At 36.7% G+C, this 19000-nt stretch overlaps 2 protein-coding genes across 4 annotated transcripts in view; one reads left to right on the forward strand and one right to left on the reverse strand.

Annotated features, from left to right (window-relative positions):
* Positions 1–237: 237 nt before the first annotated feature.
* anapc4 (anaphase promoting complex subunit 4) lies at positions 238–9329 on the reverse strand. Its single transcript, XM_087785288.1, has 28 exons — positions 9094–9329; positions 8448–8565; positions 8277–8382; positions 8072–8204; positions 7933–8007; positions 7841–7867; positions 7733–7777; positions 7574–7658; positions 6854–6961; positions 6608–6778; positions 6474–6538; positions 6217–6259; positions 5517–5593; positions 5334–5434; positions 5214–5265; positions 5081–5136; positions 4971–5017; positions 4025–4081; positions 3909–3965; positions 3749–3842; positions 3566–3663; positions 2695–2756; positions 2582–2620; positions 2409–2510; positions 2266–2343; positions 2038–2202; positions 665–788; positions 238–585 (listed from the first exon to the last, which is right to left on the reverse strand). Exons 2-28 carry the CDS (start codon positions 8553–8555, stop codon positions 367–369), a joined length of 2394 nt encoding a protein of 797 aa, XP_087641414.1. The 5' UTR covers positions 8556–8565; positions 9094–9329; the 3' UTR covers positions 238–366.
* Positions 9330–13880: 4551 nt separating this feature from the next.
* palld (palladin, cytoskeletal associated protein) overlaps positions 13881–19000 on the forward strand; it is a 49408-nt gene continuing 44288 nt past the window's right edge. For all 3 annotated transcript variants that reach the window (XM_087785287.1, XM_087785285.1, XM_087785286.1), the window contains exon 1: positions 13881–14768. In XM_087785287.1, coding sequence (XP_087641413.1) covers positions 13882–14768 — 887 coding nt within the window. In that variant the 5' untranslated portion in view covers position 13881. The remainder of the gene's footprint in view (positions 14769–19000) is intronic.

Consider the following 19000-nt stretch of genomic DNA (forward strand, 5'->3'; position numbering starts at 1 on the left):
CCTAAGATAAAAACCAAAAAAAATCAAATGGCATGATCAGCGAAAAAAACAACCTTAAGTGCATGAAAAATACATTTCAGCTTAATGCTGAATAAGAAATATAGACCCATATAGATTGTGTTAGTCTAGTTTTTTTTCTAGTTAAGAGGTTTTTTTAAGCAACTTGATTAAAAGAAGCATCTTGACGGGTCAGGTTCTTATAAGGAGTAACAAAAGCAGAAAGGAGACGACAGAGTCTTCATCAAAAAAGAAAGCGTAATCTTTCGTTTGTTTACTGTTGAGCAAAGACATATAAACATGGATGGTTTGAAGAGACCAGCTTATGAGTCATGGTTAAGAGACAAATGTTCAAAATATGAAATGTTCTCAGAGCTCCACAGCTTCATCCGTTTCCAGTGGCTCGTCTGTGTTCTGAGACGTTTCTGCTTTCTGCTCCTCGCCCTCCCTGCTGTCCGGCCCCTCGCAATTCATGGAGGTCTCGAAACCATCCTGGTCAGTGCTGGCATTATGAGACTCTGCTCCCTCGTCCTCCTCGTCCTCGACATCCATCTCAAAAACACGAATGTGCCTCAGATTGGAGCTCAGCTGCGAAGTTAGCATGAAATTGAAAGGTCAGCAAAAATCCAAGATCAGTTTTATTTATTTTCTTTTAAGTTCAACTTACAACACATGCCACTTTGCGTATTCCATTGACGGCTACAAATTGGGCCTTCATGTTTTCCAGTTCCCTCCATTGGTTTCCCAGAACCAGCCCCTGGCAAGGTATGTCGCCGCCCTGCTGGTCAAGACTGAAAAAAGTAAGTAAATAAGTAAGTAATATTTATTTATATAGCGCTTTTCAAGACCAGGGTCACAAAGCGCTTAAACAATCAAAACAATACTCAAAAAAGTACATACTTTAAAGATCAAGATAATACTGAGAACAACACAGGAGTTCGAGAAATTCAAGGAAAAGCCAGAACAAATAGAAACGTCTTAAGATGTTTCTTAAAGGAGTCAGTAGACTCCATCAAGCGCAAAGAGAGAGGAAGATCGTTCCAAAGCTTAGGAGCAACAGCCTGAAAAGATTTCTCTCCTCTGGTCCTGAACCGTGTGCGTGGAACCATCAGTAGATTCTGATCCACAGACCTCAGAGCCCGAGCTGGGGTGTAAGGCTGGATCAGATCAGTGATGTAAGGAGGAGCCTGACCATGAACAGCTCTGAAAGTAAGAACCAGAATTTTAAAGTTGATCCTGAAAGAAACTGGAAGCCAGTGAAGAGTTTTAAGGATCGGAGAAATGTGAGTTCTCCTACTTGAGCGGGTCAGAATTCTCGCTGCCTCACATTAAGGCGAAAGACCTTGATATATCCAAGTATCAGTATAGTATAGTATAGACATTAATGGTTGAATTTACCATAACATTTTTTTGTTGAAATAATTTGTTTTTTAATCATTAAAAAAAAAAAAAAAAATTAAATTCTATATTGAAAGGTAGGATTTGTTTTTAATAATATTCTTCTGTTTTTTTTCAATTAATTCAATATTATTTCATTTGTAGGCCTTTTAAATTGATTAAAAAAAGATTGGTATAATAGTGCCACCATTTTATACTGAATTTTAAAGGCTACAAATAAAAATAAATGTTGAATTCAAATGACATTTTCATAATTAAATATTATTTCTTTAAATAAATATTTTTCATTTATTAAAATATTGATCTTTATGTGTAGTAAAAATATTTAATTATTCCAAATAATAATAATAAATCAACATTTTAATATACAGATTATTGAATTCAATCAATAAAAACCCTTCACTATAGAAAATATTGAATGAAATTATTCAGAAAAAAATAAATGCTAAAAAAACATTTTAAATGTTCAACTATTTAATATACTAATGGCACTGATACACTTCAATAAAATTAAAATTTATAGAGTCAATTCACAACTAAAGTATATACAAAACCTTTTTCTTCCTTAGCAACAGTGATGGAAGCAAACATTAATTTAAGGTTTTTAAAACCGTTTCTATGGCAAAATGTTCAGACACAAACCGAGCTTTTGGCTTCCAAGTGAAGGCAGCTTCAGAGCCGAGGGTGGAGGCGAGAGAAATCTGGGCCAGGACGCGCCGGTTCTCCTCCTCCGTCCCTTGTAGGACGACCGTCAACATTTCGTCGTCATAGAAACAAGCATCCAGGCAACTGTAAACACAATGAAGCCTGTGGAGGGAAAGTTGCACAAAGTCACAATGGCTCACGACTCAAGAGCACAAGTGGACTCACTGAGCTTCAGCGTCGTTGTTGTCTGCACCGTCAAGATGGTGGCTCAGGTCGATGGACGCGACACTGTTGGGGACGTGTCTGAACACAGAAACATTGTTAGAGCAGCTCAGACACATGCAAGTGAGAAACCAACACAAACAAACCCGTTCGGGTCGGTTCCTTTACGCAGCACGTAGAGTTTCCGTGGCGACACGTCCGGCATGCAGAAAACTGCAAAGTGTATTTTGGCCTTTTTGTCGTTCCATCTGTGTGTTTAAAAGCGTGTCAACGTTCTGTCTTACTGAAGAGAGAGGAAAGTTGATGTGTTTTCACCTACAAGCACGGAAGTTTACAATGTCGAGGAGAGTTTTCCAGACTGGAAAGTGACGACAATTCATGAAATTAACAACACATAGTAATACCATGTAATGATGAAATAACTAACATTACCTCTCAGGCAAGGTGTACAGAGGCAGCACTTCAGCCTGCCTCACAGATCTACCGATGACTTCCTGAAACAGACAGGAAGAAATGAAAAACGTTTGGCCGAACAACTCTTTCAAGGAAAAGTATGACTTATTTTACTGCAACTGTTTTTGTTGGTCTATGACTCTTTTTATGCCGTTTAATAATTCCATTGTTCATTATTAGTTCACTGTATAAACATCTTTATGTAATAGACATTACATGTTTGGTGTATGATTTGTTATTTTTAGATTTAATATATATAAAATAACATTTACATTAAGATTAAATATGTGTCCAATAAAATAAATAAATGATTTTCATTTTGTTTGTTTTATAATGGCATAATTATAAAAATCGCTTAATATCTTTACTTTCAACATGTATCATATTCTTATTTTGTCCTTTCTTCTTTACATTTTCTCAGTATAAAGTGAATGTTTAATTTTATTTCAGAACCTCCAAGACTCATTCAATCTAGTTGAATGTTAGAAAAATAGCTCATCTATATTGATTAACTAGACTGTTTTCAGACAGTTAAACCTTGATTATTCTGCACAAAATACAACATGCCTTGTACACATTTCATGGTACTGCTTTCAGTCATGAAGAAAAATTATTACTATCATTTTTAAAGTCCAATTTAGACATTTTATTTGGAATGAATGCCACCTACCATTGTAAGACTTAACATTTACAACTGTTGCTTGTATTTTTGTATTTACTGGAGGGTAAAAGGTATCTTCAAATAATCCAAGTTTGCCGGGTTGAGACTGACAAACCTTTTCACCGTTATTGTAAATATCTAAACATACTTCAATTTCCTCCAGATAAACAGACAGTTGGGAAAACTCACAGAAGGTTTCTGCAGACAAAGCTCGATCACGTTTTCCATCATCCTTTTCACAAAATGCAGAGATTTTTGTGGGTATGAAGGGAACAGCAGTGGGCTTTCTAGTAACACACACACACACACACACACACGTTTATTCAAACAGGTCAGAGCAGGGATCATGTGAGAATTAAACTTTCAGCTCACCCTTCAAGTGTTTGCTCTCCTGTAGAAACTTCAACCACTGGTTGCCATGAGTGCTGGGCGGAGAGACCAGCTCCTCTTCTTCATCCTTCAAGTACTGAAGAACACATGTAACATTTTTTTTAAACACCAAAAGGTGGACATCAACTGAAACTATCCTCACCTGACCGACTCTTTCCACGTTGAAGTATTTCCCTTTACGGTCGAAGAGATCTTCGTTCTGTCGCACAGAATATAATTGAACGAAAATGATCAACGTTGTTTTATTTTCGTTCTCACCTCACTGAAATGCTCGGACAGGAAATCAGCCACGAACGAGATGTCCTTCTGAGTCATCTGAGACAAAGATACAAACGGTGGCACGATGAGTAGATATGGATGGGAAATTGGTTGACGGTTCATAAACAGTTGAGGAAACTATTTGTTGAACAACAAATATATCACATTCTCTGGAAAGGAAGAGAACTCCGTCGCCCACTACATGTTTGTGTTAGTCTCAGGGCCACATTTAGCCCGTTGTTTCTATGCAGCAGAGTTCAGGGTAAAATTTCGGATTATGTTGAAAGGTTTCTGACATTTTACTAATGTAAAAAAAACAACAAAAAAAACAAATAAAAAACAAGGTTAGGTCGGTTAATACACGTGTCAAATTAAATAATAAAATAACAACATTTCAATCTTTTTTTTTATATCAAGGCAAAATTACACATGTTTTAAAATACTCATTTTAAACATTTATATTTTTATATTTTGTCCTTTATGTTTTTTTTATTGAACGTTCCTATTTTTGGAATAATTGGATTCAATAATTTGTATGTTGAAATGTTGCATTTGTTTTTGTTTTAAGTCATGTTTCCAATTTCTAATTAATGAAAAAAAGAAATGCTCTAAATTCAATATTTTTTATTCATAGCCTTTTAAATTAAATCTAAGAAAATGTTAGTACATTAGTGCAAACCTTTTAATGTTGAATTTAAAAGGCTTAAAATAAAAAATAATTGTATTACTGGAAATCGGAATATCAACTTTTGTAAAATACTTAATATTCTTTCTGAAATCTTTTGATTTTTTAAATATAATTAGTTAAAATTGAAATACAATAAACAAATGATTAAATTGAATTATTTTTTAAAACAACAATTTCAATAAAACATTGTATACCAAAAAATCTTCACATGCAGGAATAAGTGAAATTCTTGATAAAGTATTTGTCATCGTGTGGTACCTTGTTGAGTTCTGATGGCACGTGCTCGTCACTCATTCTCAGCATGGCTGTGGAGACAGAAGGAATCAATCCAGCTTCAATTGTTTCCATCAAAAAGTGTAACCACTTACCTACGTACAACCATCTGAAAAAGGCTTTGAAGTTTTTCATGCTCTTGTCGATCACCCTAAATGTTAAAAATAAAGTATAACAATCGACAACAATACTCAACATTTAATAAACAATATATATATATAAACTTACTGCAGAAGCTCATTGGCTTTCAAGGAGAAGGAACCGACTGCTGTGATCGCACCTGAAACAACCTAAAATGAGCTTCTATCTTATAAAAACTAAAAACAAACAAAGTTCAGTGATGCAAACCTTCTATCGCCTCTGCTTCCAGACCAAGAGGTCCAAACTTCTGCTTCCAGAGGGACATGCCTTTCACCTCAGTGAGATGGTAGAGTAGAGCCTCTGAGCCGCTGCAGTCGGTGGAACAAGGGCAGTGATAAGAAATAAGGCGTTCATGTTACATCAAGGATACTCGTGGTGGGTGTGAAGTACCTCTGCAGGTGACTGATCACGAGCTTCTGGATGCTCGAGTAGGATGACTCGATGGATTGGCCGAGCTTCTTCAGCCCCTTTGAGCAAAACACAGAGATATGCTATTCATTCATAGATGTGTTGCAAAGACCTCAATTGTATGGAAGTATATCAGTGCCATCAGAATAGTGAACAAGTGAATGTACCATTTTACATTTTTTATTTAAATGCCTTTTTACGCAGTTAATTTTTATTTGGAATAAATTCCATATTGAAATGTTATATTGGTCTGTTTCATTTAATTTAGAATATTTTAATAATTTTATTTTCTTAACATATATAGTTTGTTATTCCAATAAATTATATATTTTTGCATTTTAAATTTAATATTAGAATGTTAGTTAAATAGTGCTTCTTAATTTGAAATACAAAACCTTTCAATTAACCAATGATTGAATGTTTCAATAATTAACAAATTCATTTTTTTTACAATATAAAAAAATATTGATTTATATTAATTAATAATAACACATCCAACCTTTCAATAAAGAAATGTAATTGAACTATTAACAAAACGATTCATTTCTTTAAAAAATTAACCGACATTTAGATAAAAACATTCCAAGTTCAAACATTTAAAATGTTAAATTCAACTATTCAATATTCTGATGTCACCAATACACTTCTATGCAATGTCTGAAATTATTTCATGATCTCTCACCTTAACTGTCAGCTGGTTGATAAGAAGACTTTGAAGTTCAACACTTTGAAAAACAAAACAATAGAATAAATAAATAAGTGTAAAAAACTGTTTAATATCCATGTATTAATAACCTATTAAATACCAATATATGATTAATAATGTATTTCATGTCAGAGAAATTACATGAAAAGCATTAAAAGTTTGGTTCAAATGTACACAGCGCCACCTATAGGACATGGTAACCTCATAAGCAGAACACTTTGGAAACATCTCACCTGTATTCCCCCCAAAGTAAAAGCTCCAGAAATTCATCCTGAACTTGAGTGTTTGTGTTTTTCTCCTAAAACAGATCAGATTGATCAGTTTGTGTCTCTTCAGTTGAAGACGAGCGTCAACTGTGGAGTCAAACCTGCACAAACGTGGTGAGACGCAGATCCATCTGAGTGAGAATGTCGTCCCAGGCTTCACACATGCAGGTGAGCGACAGATGCAAGTACTGCAGCAGCGTAGAGATGTGTGTGAACTTGCGCGCCATCCTGGTGACCTCAGGCAGACAGTCCGACAGCAACATGGTGTCCAACTGACAAGTGAAAGGAAGAAACTGGTAAACATGCAAAATAAAAATAAAAACGATAAGCAGATAAAGGCCACATACCTGAACATGGCAGACCTCGGTGCTCTGATCGGCACCTTTGACCTCTGTGATGAGGGACAGAGACTGAAGGTCGCTGGATAAACTCAGGTTACGTATTGTTCCTGTCACCTGGGTAAGATATGGATGCATATCAGTGTCATACGAATATTGAATGGTTCGATTAAATGATCATTTAATTTTATTGAATGGTTGAATTTAAAAAACTAAATGTTTTTTTGTTTTTTTACATTTAATTACTTTTTGGAATTATTAAATAACTTATATGTTAATAGTTTAAATTAGTTGTTTTTTCTATTAGGAATTATATAATATAAATATAGTCAAAATATTTAATATGTAATAAGTACAATACAAATACAATTAAAAGAAACAAATTACTTAATGACTTAAGTGACTTAATGATGAGCTACATTTACATGAAAAGTACAGGAAAGGGTTTTTATTTTAGGATATATTATTTTTTAAATATAATACACTAAATAAAAACATGTTTTATTCACACTTTTGGAAGTTTTGTCTTTCAATATCTTGAAATAAGACAATAAACTTGTCAGGTGGCTCAAGACAAAAGTGTCACAATTCATTGTCAATAATTGAAAGCTCAAACAGACATGAAGACATTTGTTTTAAAAACATTTTTAAAAATGTTTCTCAACCTGCCATTGTCATAAACAAACAATAGATGGAATCTTTTCCAAAGATTTATACTAGAATAATTACCATAGTCACAGAGGCAATCTTGTACATCCCATAAGCGTAAAGCTCTAAAAATCCCTCTTCTCCTCCTAGAACAAGTACGTTGAGTCTGCAAGTAAACAACAAGTGAGAAAAAATCAACACTGTATAATCCTGAAGAATGAAGATAAAAGTTTCAGTGACCTGACTTCTCCCAGCAGGTTCATGATCTCGTCAGACTTTTCCTCACTGAAAAAAAGATAATTAACCATCTATGTTTGACGTCTGAACATGATGCAACCATTTACCGACCTGAAGATCTTTGAAGTTGTGCTATAACTGGAAGATAATGATGGAAATGTAGTGAACAAAGGTCATATAACAGGTGTATAAGTGCTTCTCACCTCTTGGGGAGTGTTGGTAATTTGGGAAGGAAGTGCTTTGATTCATCCTCAGAGTTGTAGAATGAGCTCAGAGCACTGAAACATAAATAAGATGTAATAAAGGTTATTAGATGTATTTTTTCAAGTCTTTTTTTATTACCTGTTCTCTTCTGTTACTTCCATCCAGTGCATGCAAGTCACCAAACCTTGTAATGGAAACACATGGAGGATTTCTGCCTTCTCAATGCCACACAGAACTACCTGCTTGGTATCTCGAAGGCTGAATGCAAGGACTTCAAAGAGAGAGCAAAGCATAAGTTTATTAAGCAAGTTAAAATATGTGAACAAACTCCAGCAAATGTTACTTTTGCCATCAGGCCTCCAGGCAAGTGAGGTGATTTCCTTCCCAGTACATTCACTGGGCGGTAAACTCCAAACCCTCTGAAAGCTGACCAAACGATGCAGAAGTAACTGCAAGATAAGCATTTAATTAACGGAACAGCACAAGAGAGGTTTAGTTCGAGTACAAAACATACTTCGCCTGATGTGTTGGCCAATGCGATCAGATCACGTTTGGGGGACCATGCCATGCATAGTACAGGGTTCGGGAGTTGCTTCTCCCCGACTTGACGGAAGGCAGGCATTTTCTCAGCTCTTAAACAGAAAATGAATATAATTAAATTAAACCATCATCTTTTTACAAAGTGTTTTGACTTTTGACAATTTGATTTAAGACATTTTTTTAGATTAATGAATTGTATTACTTTTTCTAACACTATTATTATTATATATTAAATTACTACAAACATTAGCTCTTAGCTCAAAACCTGATTTTTTTTATCATTAAATAAAACAAAAAAGTAAAGAAAAAAACACAGTCCCCAGTCCTGGTGGTTTATTAGGACTGGGGAAGTACATATCAAATGCTATGAACTTAGACGTCATATTAAAAATATATTTACACAGAATCAAAATGAGTAAACACAATATGAGTAAACACAATAAAAGTAACCCTCCATTATTTCAAAATAGCCTTTTTTAATGAGAGAAACAACACTGAACTCTCGTAACTGACAGCTATATTCCTAAATGTATGTAGTTTAAAATAATGCCATTACAAAAACAGTGTGAATGTATTTCACACATCAAGGCTGAAAGAATATAAAAAGTATAAACTCTTACCGTGAATATTATGTTATTGGACCGTCAAACTGTCTTGAAGTAGTTATGTTAGCAACATAGCTAAGTTAGCACGACAACCGCTCACCAAGACAACCACCGAGGAGATAAACAACAGAAACGTGCATTTTTTAAAGCCTACGATGTAAAATATGTTATTATATCGTTTTCTTGGCAATAGAATTGAAGGCTTTGAGCTCGATTTTAATTCAGAAGAACAAGCGCCATCATTGTTTGTGGACCAATCATGTTGGTGCTACGGGGTCTGGGAAGTGACATGTAAAAACGCGAATCTTAACTAAAGTTAATTTATGTTTTTTAAATTACAAATTTTTACAACATGAGCGTTTATGTATTATTTTCTAAATATATTGGATTTAATAGCTTAAAATGTATACATTTAATTATGGCAATGGCCCCATTATACTAAAAGTATGTTGTGAATGTTTTTTTGTTTTTTTTAATACTTATAAACAACTATATTAAGTGTTTGTTACTTCATGTAATTGAAGCCATCGCCATTATGTTACGAATTGGGTTTTTATATTAAATGAATCAAAACTAAATTAGGGTGAGATATACAAGATAAATGTCATTCTGTATTATTTTATTCTAATTTCCCTCTATAAATGTAATGTTTAAAATAACTACAATCCAGCACTGATCTCATGTAAACCGTATCTAAAACAATATGTGACGAAGCCATTCAGTCATCTGCCTGGATGCGACCTAGAAATATTCATAGACATCAGATCATGATTCAGAGGGATGGCTGCAGTTATATTTAAATTATATGTACTGTATTCTAATATCTAAATATACTTTGTATCACACCAGTAGATGTAGTGATTGAGTGAAAAATGTATTTTTAGAATGGACTTCATGGATCATGGAAATTCTTTTCTTACAACCCACTTCAACTTAATCAGTAGAGCCATGAATAACCAGAATGACTGGGAGGCCACAAACCGTGATAGTGGCCCACAAATAGATGACAAGTCAGGATGTCTGTTGCACTTGTATCTACTTTACTCTGAGCTGAAAATGGATGGATTTCATTCATGTGACGACTTCATTGTATAGACAGTATCAATTTCTTTTAGTATGTCCTTCTCACATTTCCATAGATGAGGCGTGTTACCCCAGAAGGTTCACAGCACTGGTTCCAAACCACAAGGGCCAGTGGCATTTGTATCGATTATTACTATCGCTCTGAAAGATTTTTTATTTGACCAGATTTTCTCTTAAATCGTATAAGCCCTTCTTATTGTAAAAAAAAAAACACACACCATGGTTCTCGCTGACTCGGTATTATGCAAATATGTTTTTTATCAGAATGTGGGTCTGTGAAAATAATTTCGACATTAAACCGGTCCACAGTCCAAAATAGGTTTGGGACCCCTGTCTTAGAGCACATCATTTGAACTGAAGACCTGGGGGGCAAATTTTTATGAGGCCCGCTGGATAATTGTCTAAACATTTAAATAGATGAATGTTCTTGTCAAAATAAAGGTGTAACTGTTTAAGATACTATAAGAAACATAGATGGATGTCACCAACTATATTGGGTAAGAAAGTTTATTGGAAAGAAAATGGAATACGATACGTATGCGCTACAATATTGTGATACTGTAGGTACAAGGATATATTTGTAGTATTGTTGAGTACTTGACTATGATGTTGCAGAATTAACAGACCATGTGACTCTTGACGAAGTCGTAACTGCTTTCATTTGTTTTGAAACCAAAATATGTTAAAACATGGGCTTTAAAAGACTTTATACATTTGTATGTTTGCATATCGCGATATTAAAGTTTATCGATATTTTCTTACACCTATAATACTTAGACTTTAAGGAAGAGTAAAATTGATGTCAACTGAAAGGTATTTGATGGAGTACAATCACGCAGATTACATCAGAATCATACTTCCTGCTTGGTAAAGTTTTGTAAATACAAGTTACGTGTGACAAGATAGTCAATTCAATTCAATTCAATTTTATTTAAAGTGTCTTATCATAACAAAGTTATCTCAAGACACTATACAGTTGAAATAAGACTATAGTTGATTAAGGAAAAATAGATCCCAGCAATTCAACAAAGAGCAAGAAGTGAAACACTGTACAGTGAGCTGTACAGTGAGCTATGGCGAGGAAAAACTTCCTTTTAGAAGGCAGAAACCTCGAGCGGAACCAGACTCATTGTTGACGGCCTGCCGCTTTGACCGGCTGGGAGGAAGAATGGGGGGTAGACAGATGGATAAGGAGAGGAGTGAGGGAAATTATAGTGAGAAAAAAGAGGAGAGTGTATGAGTGTCCATGGAGGTGCTGGAGAGAACTCGGGATCTGATGACGTGGTGAAGATCCTGGATTAGCAGCAGCTCTGGAGGTGGAGCCCTGGGGCTCCGGGAGAGAAATAAAAAGGTGCGGGTTTAAACTGCACAGGTGATGGATGTAATGCAGAAAAGAAGGATATACAGAGCTGGATGTCTAAAACTCCTCCAGCATTCTCAGCCTATAGCAGCTAAGATAAACAGATAAGTTAGTTATAGCAGCTAAAGATAAACAGATAGTGTTTTATTTTATTTATTATAAATCATGTTTTATTTGGAATTTGAATACAAAAGGACTTTCATCTTTTTAACATTGATTTCAAAACAATTCTTAACTTTGTCAGCTTCTAAAAGTGTTAAATGTTAATAGTAGTAGTGTCAGTTTTCGGAAATTCACACCGTGCCTATCTTAGGTGAAAACATAGAACGGATTAGTGGGTGGTCTGGGGTCAGTGGGGCGACCTGGGCTGAAGTCATCCACAACACTGCCAACGACCAACTGTCACTTTGTCATTGACGAATTTATTTAAAAAATGCACCTCAACAATAATGCAGTCCTCGACTGTTCAAGTTACCCATGATGCTACACTTGCTGTTGTCACATGACCAGGACTCAACTAAAGTTGCTGCTCCGACCAAACAATAACTTCAGCCATTATGAATAATCTGTAATTGCTTATGTGTGAAAATGTTTGTACTCGCTCCCCTCTCTACTCTACTTTAGCACTCTCCCTTCTCATCAGCATTCAAGCGCTGAAACGTGAGCCGGGGGCCAAATATAGCCCACGCCGTGAGCAGTTAGAGACTGGGACAGATGGAACGGCGGGCCACTGCAGAGGCAGTAGGGAATTGGACCCTGAACCTGCGAGTTCTAGCTGCTGTCTTTCTGGTCAGGAAAGCTGCTCTTCTGGAAAGAGACGCTTCTTTTTTTACGGCTCACATTTAAAACCAATCTGGATAGAAGTGGGAATTATTTGGATAAAAAGCCGAGATAAAGGTGAGTTTTTCTGAATCGTCTGTGAGTTGATCACTTTTGTGAAGTTATAATACTGTGGAGGGAGTGTTCATTAATATAACTTGTCATAACATGGGACATGGATCAAAAACTTGTATTGAGGGCTTCATTAGGCTATTGAAGTCCTACATAGTTACATAATGGAAATTTCGCCGACATCACTGGGCTTCTCTGCTGTCTGTTTTGGAAAGTCATTGAATTTTAATGAGTCCTCTGTTGATATGATTCTCCTCGGCCATCCGAGCGTTCAGATGGGATTCATTTCCCTCTTGCTTTAAACTAGCTGGTGTTGATGCAGGTGGAGAACACGTCTACCTGTCTGAAGGTAGAGACTGGCTTCCTCTGTCAGAGTGACGATGTGGGGGGGGGGGGTTGAAACATGGCCCTGGGGATTAAAAATAACAACAGCTGGTCTTCAGGCCGCCATGAGGTGCAGACCAGTCATACGTGCAGCCTCACTGCAGATTTCACAACACACTGCATGATTTAAGAGCGAGGAGTAATCTACCAAAATTAAAGATGACTTCTACATCAACTGATGCTCTTTTGATGAATGGAGACAGGTTTGTGGTTCAATAAAAGACGATTCCATGGTATATTCAGGGGTCCACAGCCTTTTATGGACCAATCTTAAAATAAAAATCAGCAAAAACTAATCGTATAGACTTTGTGTTTTTCTCATTTTCATTAGATTACAGGATTATGTTTTGAGGAATTGATTATATGTTGGTTGTTGGTTGGCTTTTTACGACCTGGAAGAAAACAATTTCGCCCATTTCAGTGAATGCAGGTGAAGTTTACATTCTATTTAAAAAAACAAACAGATTTTAAATGTGAGAATAAGAACAATGAATTCAAATGAAGGACTCTTCTGCTTTCAGCTGTACTTGTAACTGATTTTACTTTACTGAAATTATTTTAAAATTCTTTAACATAATTCAATTTCTGTCATAAGAAGGCCCAATCCTTTAAACTGTTAAATGAAGTTCTATGATTTATATGTTATGTTAGCTATAATTTACTATCTTATTAAAAGTGGGTCCACAGGAATACGTTTTTGGCTGATAACTACTGGAATCTTCGGTATGTAAGCGGGTACATGTTTGGTTAGCACATGTTGAAAGAAATTCCTAACATTAAATGTTATTGAAATTGGACATATTTACATTTTTATAGGGGACTTATGCCCCCCTTGAGCATCATCTCCCTTTGACGTGATGGAGTAGACCTTTGACCTCCCCCTACAACCTTCACTTAGAAGTCAATAGTCTACATGATGACACACACAGAGACATGTACACGTATACACAATCACATACACACAGAGACACACAGACAGATGTGAGGTCAACAGAGGAAACACAAGAACATCCTTCACTCTACATGTTGTCATGATTGGTGTGTGCAGATGTTTGTAGCTTGACAGGCTTCATGTGTGCCTCAGGATGCAGGACGGGAGCTGGAACCAGCAGCTCCCCATCTCTCTGCTGCAGAAGGACCCGGCAGGAGGCGGGGCCCAGGAGGGGGACGGAGGCGTGTTTTCCGAGGCCTCCTCGGATGGGGAACTCTACATGGATTCTAGGCCAGAGCTGGATTCTGGAGACGGGGACTTTGCGGATCTTACCGCCTTCTTGAGTGCCGAGGAGATCAATCTGAGTCTGGATCTGGCCTGGGAGGCCTTTGGTGAATCATGTGAATTTGAAGATCCAGGATCCTTCAGTCTATCTTCCCAGGAGCAGGTCCTCCAACAGCCCCGTCTTCCTTTGCCCAAACAAACTGATAGTCCACAGCAACCGACCAAAACCCTGTTCTCTGAAGACAACACTAAAACAAATCCTCCACTGATCAAACCTGCCCTAGAAGAGAAGACCAACAAGCCGAAGCCGGTCTACAAGCAGGACAAGCCTCGGCTGCTACACGACGGCCTGAACGATGGAGCTCCTCCAGCCATGGAGTTCTGTAGTCGGGCCGCCACCTTCATCGAGGAGCTCTCGTCCATCCTTAAGAAGTCTTCTCAAGTGGAGCAGCAGGTGGAGGAGGACTCCTCGTCTCCCGACAGCGGCTACCTGTCGCCCAGGAGTCAGCGTCCGGCGCCCCAGGGGTCCGCCTCGACTCCCTCTGGCCAGAGAGAGCAAACACAAGCATACCCGGGACCCCTGTCTGACGGTGCGGTCGCAGGTCTTGCTAGGTTTCAACAATCTGGAGCCGCGACCTCGTCTGGACCTCTGTCACGTCCCTGTTTTCTTCAGAAGCTGAAGAGCCAGGAGGTCGCGGAAGGGTCGCCTATTCGTCTGGAATGCAGAGTGAGCGGAAACCCACAACCACTGGTCAGGTAAGCAAGCTATTCACACCTGTGTCTCTCTCTAAACACTTGCGGTGTGTGTTGGCTGGTATCTGGCGATACGATACGTATCACAAAACAGGGGCAATGATATGATATTACGATATATTGTGATACTGTAGGAACATGGCTACATTTGTAGTATTATCTGAGTACTTGACTCTGGCGTTGCAGAAACCAACATGTGTTCAAACTTCAGCTTTCAAAGCTGCTGGAGTTGACTGTATCCTCTCATCCTCAGTCATCACAGGGATCTCATTGTTACTTTAACTGCAAAGGACGTAATGACCCTTAGAATCTCCTTCACAAGCACATCAGATCCTCACGATGACATCTTTTCAGTTTGAAAATGATGCCAGGTTTCATTGAATTAATAGATCAGAGTCAAAGATTATGAAGCAGAGATGGACATCTAGTGGTCTTTAAAAATGAAGACACTGTATCATGATACCTCATCTGCTGTTTCATGAAGCTTCATCAACACATCACTATTCACAATGAGAAATCCAATCCGTCCAGAAGTGAGAAAGTAGGATCAAATGAAGCTCAAAGAAAATAAACATAACAGCATCTGTAATAAATAATAGTTTTTTTTTTGTCTATTAAGGATCAGAAAAAAAAAGTTAATGACAACATTTTTTAAGACAGTATCTTAATTAATTATCTTCGTGTTTGTTCTCCCCAACCAAAACCATCAATATTTAAATAGAAAACCATTTGTAGAGTGGTTTCATTTTAAGGTATTTGCAGTGTGTTTTGGATTTGTAAGAAAGTTTTTTTTTTTCAGCGCTTTATCAAATCTACAAAACACATATTAATACTTCTATATTTCTATTCAACTTGTATGAATTTCTTTTATCTCACATAATAAAAGGAAAAGAGGTATTAGCCAATCACAACGAGCCACAGTGGAAATAAAAAAATGTAGTTTTAACAGGTAGAACCAGAACCAGTCAACCTAAATTAAATGTTTATTTAAAAATAACTTGTAATTCATCCCTACCTTACTTTGAAAGCTAAACACTTCTGGATCTTTAAGAAAAATAAAAGGTTACAAGACAAATGAAGAGAACATCTTTGATGACTCAAGACAGGACAGAATCGTAAGCAGCAGGCAAGCATTGTATCAGTTACTGATGTGGTCTCAACCATATTTAGGAATTGGTGGAAGACTGACGTAGAGGTGCAGACAGACCACTTGAAGAAGTTTAATGACACAACAGTCACATTGAATCATGTCGAGCACTTGTCATAAATAGATTTTTTATGTTTTTATTTATTAATACTTTTTTTTTATTATTAAGTAAATATTTGGATAAAGGCTTTTATGGTCACATGCAGCCCTTTGACTTTGACTGTATTCATGTGGCCCTGAAGAGATCAAAGATCATTTAGAAACTAAACTTATTTTTTATTTATTTTCATTATTCATACTAGTCTTTTCATATTAGTCATGCTAATCTCTAAATAGGGTTTTTGTTTTAAGACTTTTGTCCAATGCTTTTTACATAGTGGGAATCTGCTCCACTTCCACTCAAAAATATTAAAGTGAATTTAAAAGAATATTTTGTACTTTTATACAATATTAAACATTTTTCAACAGTTATAAAAAGTACAATATAAAAAAAAAAAATGTAGCTGGACTTTATTACTTGATTGTATATTTTTCCCTTAATCTTAATTATCACGGTTTTTGTTCTACTTCATCAAACGTCAAATACCTTTTTCTCCTTTGTCTGTTTTATTCTTGAAAGTCTGTTAATATGTCTCTTAACTTAGTTTATACACTGACATTTCTGCAGTTCACAATATTAATGTATTAACCTAGTTTCATTTTGAGACAACCATCCGGAGGGGCCTCATCAAATCACTTACGGTCTAGATTCGAGTTTGACAATTGTGTTCTATGTGATCTTCTCATGGTTGTGTTCTCAGTTGTAAAGTACAGTTGGACATCAGTGTCATAAACAGTAATGAAGTGATCCAGAGTATTGATTTAGGACAGACGACTGTCGACCCTCCCAGCGGGCAGCGTGGGGCCTCTCCTCTCCTGCTCCTGTATAAATAGTCTCTGGGCCAACAGGAGCCAGGCGCAGGAATGCAGGCAATGCAATGACAAGGCGTTTTCAGTCAACAACCTCTTTATCTCCAAACACCTTCTTGGGGTGTATGAAGTTAGTGTGCAGCACGTTGAAGATACAAGAGAAGCCAGACAGAGTTATAATGGTCAGGAGAGAAGAAGCTTTTCATCAGAGAAATATAATATTTTGAAGCTCAAGTTTATGTCTGGTTTCTCCAAATAATGTTTTATAATGCTTCTTTAAAACATGTTTATTTCTCTAATAACCACATACACCCTATCATGATGACATTAGAGTACTCAATGTTTGATACAATCACAACAATGGTATCGAACAGACCTGAGACCCGTACGGCAAGGGGGCCACATGCTCGTCTGTTTGTATTTATGCACCCCTCATGAGTAAACAAAAGATCAACTATAAAAGTTTCTTATTGCGATACATTTTATTATTAGATTTTTGGTCTTCTTATATCCTTGTTTGAGATCTTTTTTCTCCTTTCTTTCTTTTGAAGAGGTCCTTACTTTCTCTCTTTCAAAACTCTTTTTGAAATTGAGTTTGTTTCACATAATATTTTTTAAATGAATTGTTTATAAAAAAATTAATATTACACAACATTTAGATTTATTTTATGACGTCATTGCATTATTACTTTATTTCTTCGCAATGAAATTACAATTTGATTGTAAGTAAGTAAGTCATTTTTATTTGTATAGCGCTTTTCCAGACCAGGGTCACAAAGCGCTTAAACAATCAAAACAATACTCAAAAAAGTATATACACTTTAAAAATCAAGATAATACTGAGAACAACACAGGAGTTCCAGAAAATCAAGGAAAAGCCTGAACAAATAGAAACGTCTTAAGATGTTTCTTAAAGGAGTCAGCAGACTCCATCAAGCGCAAAGAGAGAGGAAGATCGTTCCAAAGCTTAGGAGCAACAGCCTGAAAAGATTTCTCTCCTCTGGTCCTGAACCGTGTGCGTGGAACCATCAGTAGATTCTGATCCACAGACCTCAGAGCCCGAGCTGGGGTGTAAGGCTGGATCAGATCAGTGATGTAAGGAGGAGCCTGACCATGAATAGATCTGAAAGTAAGAACCAGAATTTTAAAGTTGATCCTGAAAGAAACTGGAAGCCAGTGAAGAGTTTTAAGGATCGGAGAAATGTGAGTTCTTCTCCTTTTTAATTATTTTTATATGAAGTATGCCTGTGATATAAAAGCTCCTTTTGTTAGTCCCTTCTTTCTTTGGGAGTGATGGCCCTAGCAGTCAAAGAACATAATGTGGCCCCTGAGTAAATCGAATTGGCTATTCCTTCTTTAGAATAAAGTCAACGATCGGCCTTCTACTAAGTACCAATTTCTGTTGTGATATAATGTTTAAACACTAGGTGGTGGCAAATCACATGTTTCAACAAAAACATTTAGAGTAAAGCCATGTTTTGTGTTACTGAAAATAACTCTTTCTCAAGATAAAGTTGAACAATGTCCTGAGAGGTATGACTTCATTGACATCGTGTGTAGTTTAAAATCACGTTTGGAGGCAGATATTCAGAGATTTAAGTTAAACATGTACATAAAGAAGTAAAATGAACGTTTAAGCAGAAAACCTTTAAATGGATTCCCAATTTAAAAAAAGTGTTATCTTAGGAAAACAAGTATACATTAAAAAATGAATCTTTGAGATACAGTGTACTTTTCTAAAGTCCCATACTGAACATGGTCGGAGCAGCTCTCGCATCCTCTTCCTCATATTTCTGCTGACCTGGTTCCAGTTTTCCTGCTCGGCCAGAGACATTCCTGGTGGTTGTGCGCTGGGCGAGGTTTTTCTGCGGTGAGCCACAATTTGTCTTGGTGGTAGAATCCTACAGTTCTGAGCCTGGTACTCTTCAAAACGTCTTCATGGTTCTCACACACAGAGTTGTGTTTAATGCATGGCTGTCTCTAAGTGTGTGTCACATCAGTTTGTGACCACATGCCTTATTTCTGTCTGACTTCTCTGTATCAGCGTCATTACACAACCTGAGGCCACTCACTGGTCCATGAAGAGATGACATGATTGAAGGAGAACATCCTCAACGAGTCGTGCTGCTCTCATAAAGCATGCTGCTGCATCACTTTCAGAAGGATGTTTGACTCTACA

Source organism: Callionymus lyra, chromosome 2 (assembly GCF_982586985.1).
Source record: "Callionymus lyra chromosome 2, fCalLyr1.hap1.1, whole genome shotgun sequence".
NCBI lineage: Eukaryota > Metazoa > Chordata > Actinopteri > Syngnathiformes > Callionymidae > Callionymus > Callionymus lyra.

What these genes read in the sequence shown, in the direction of transcription:
- anapc4 (XM_087785288.1), bottom strand. Translation starts at nt 8,555, where the DNA reads ATGCCTGCCTTCCGTCAAGTCGGGGAGAAGCAACTCCCGAACCCTGTA. An exon ending in GGAAGCAGAGGCGATAGAAG is followed by an intron (nt 5,266 to 5,333) that starts GTTTGCATCACT and finishes AGGTTGTTTCAG; the next exon opens with GTGCGATCACAGCAGTCGGT. An exon ending in TTTGTCTGCAGAAACCTTCT is followed by an intron (nt 2,757 to 3,565) that starts GTGAGTTTTCCC and finishes TGTCTGTTTCAG; the next exon opens with GAAGTCATCGGTAGATCTGT.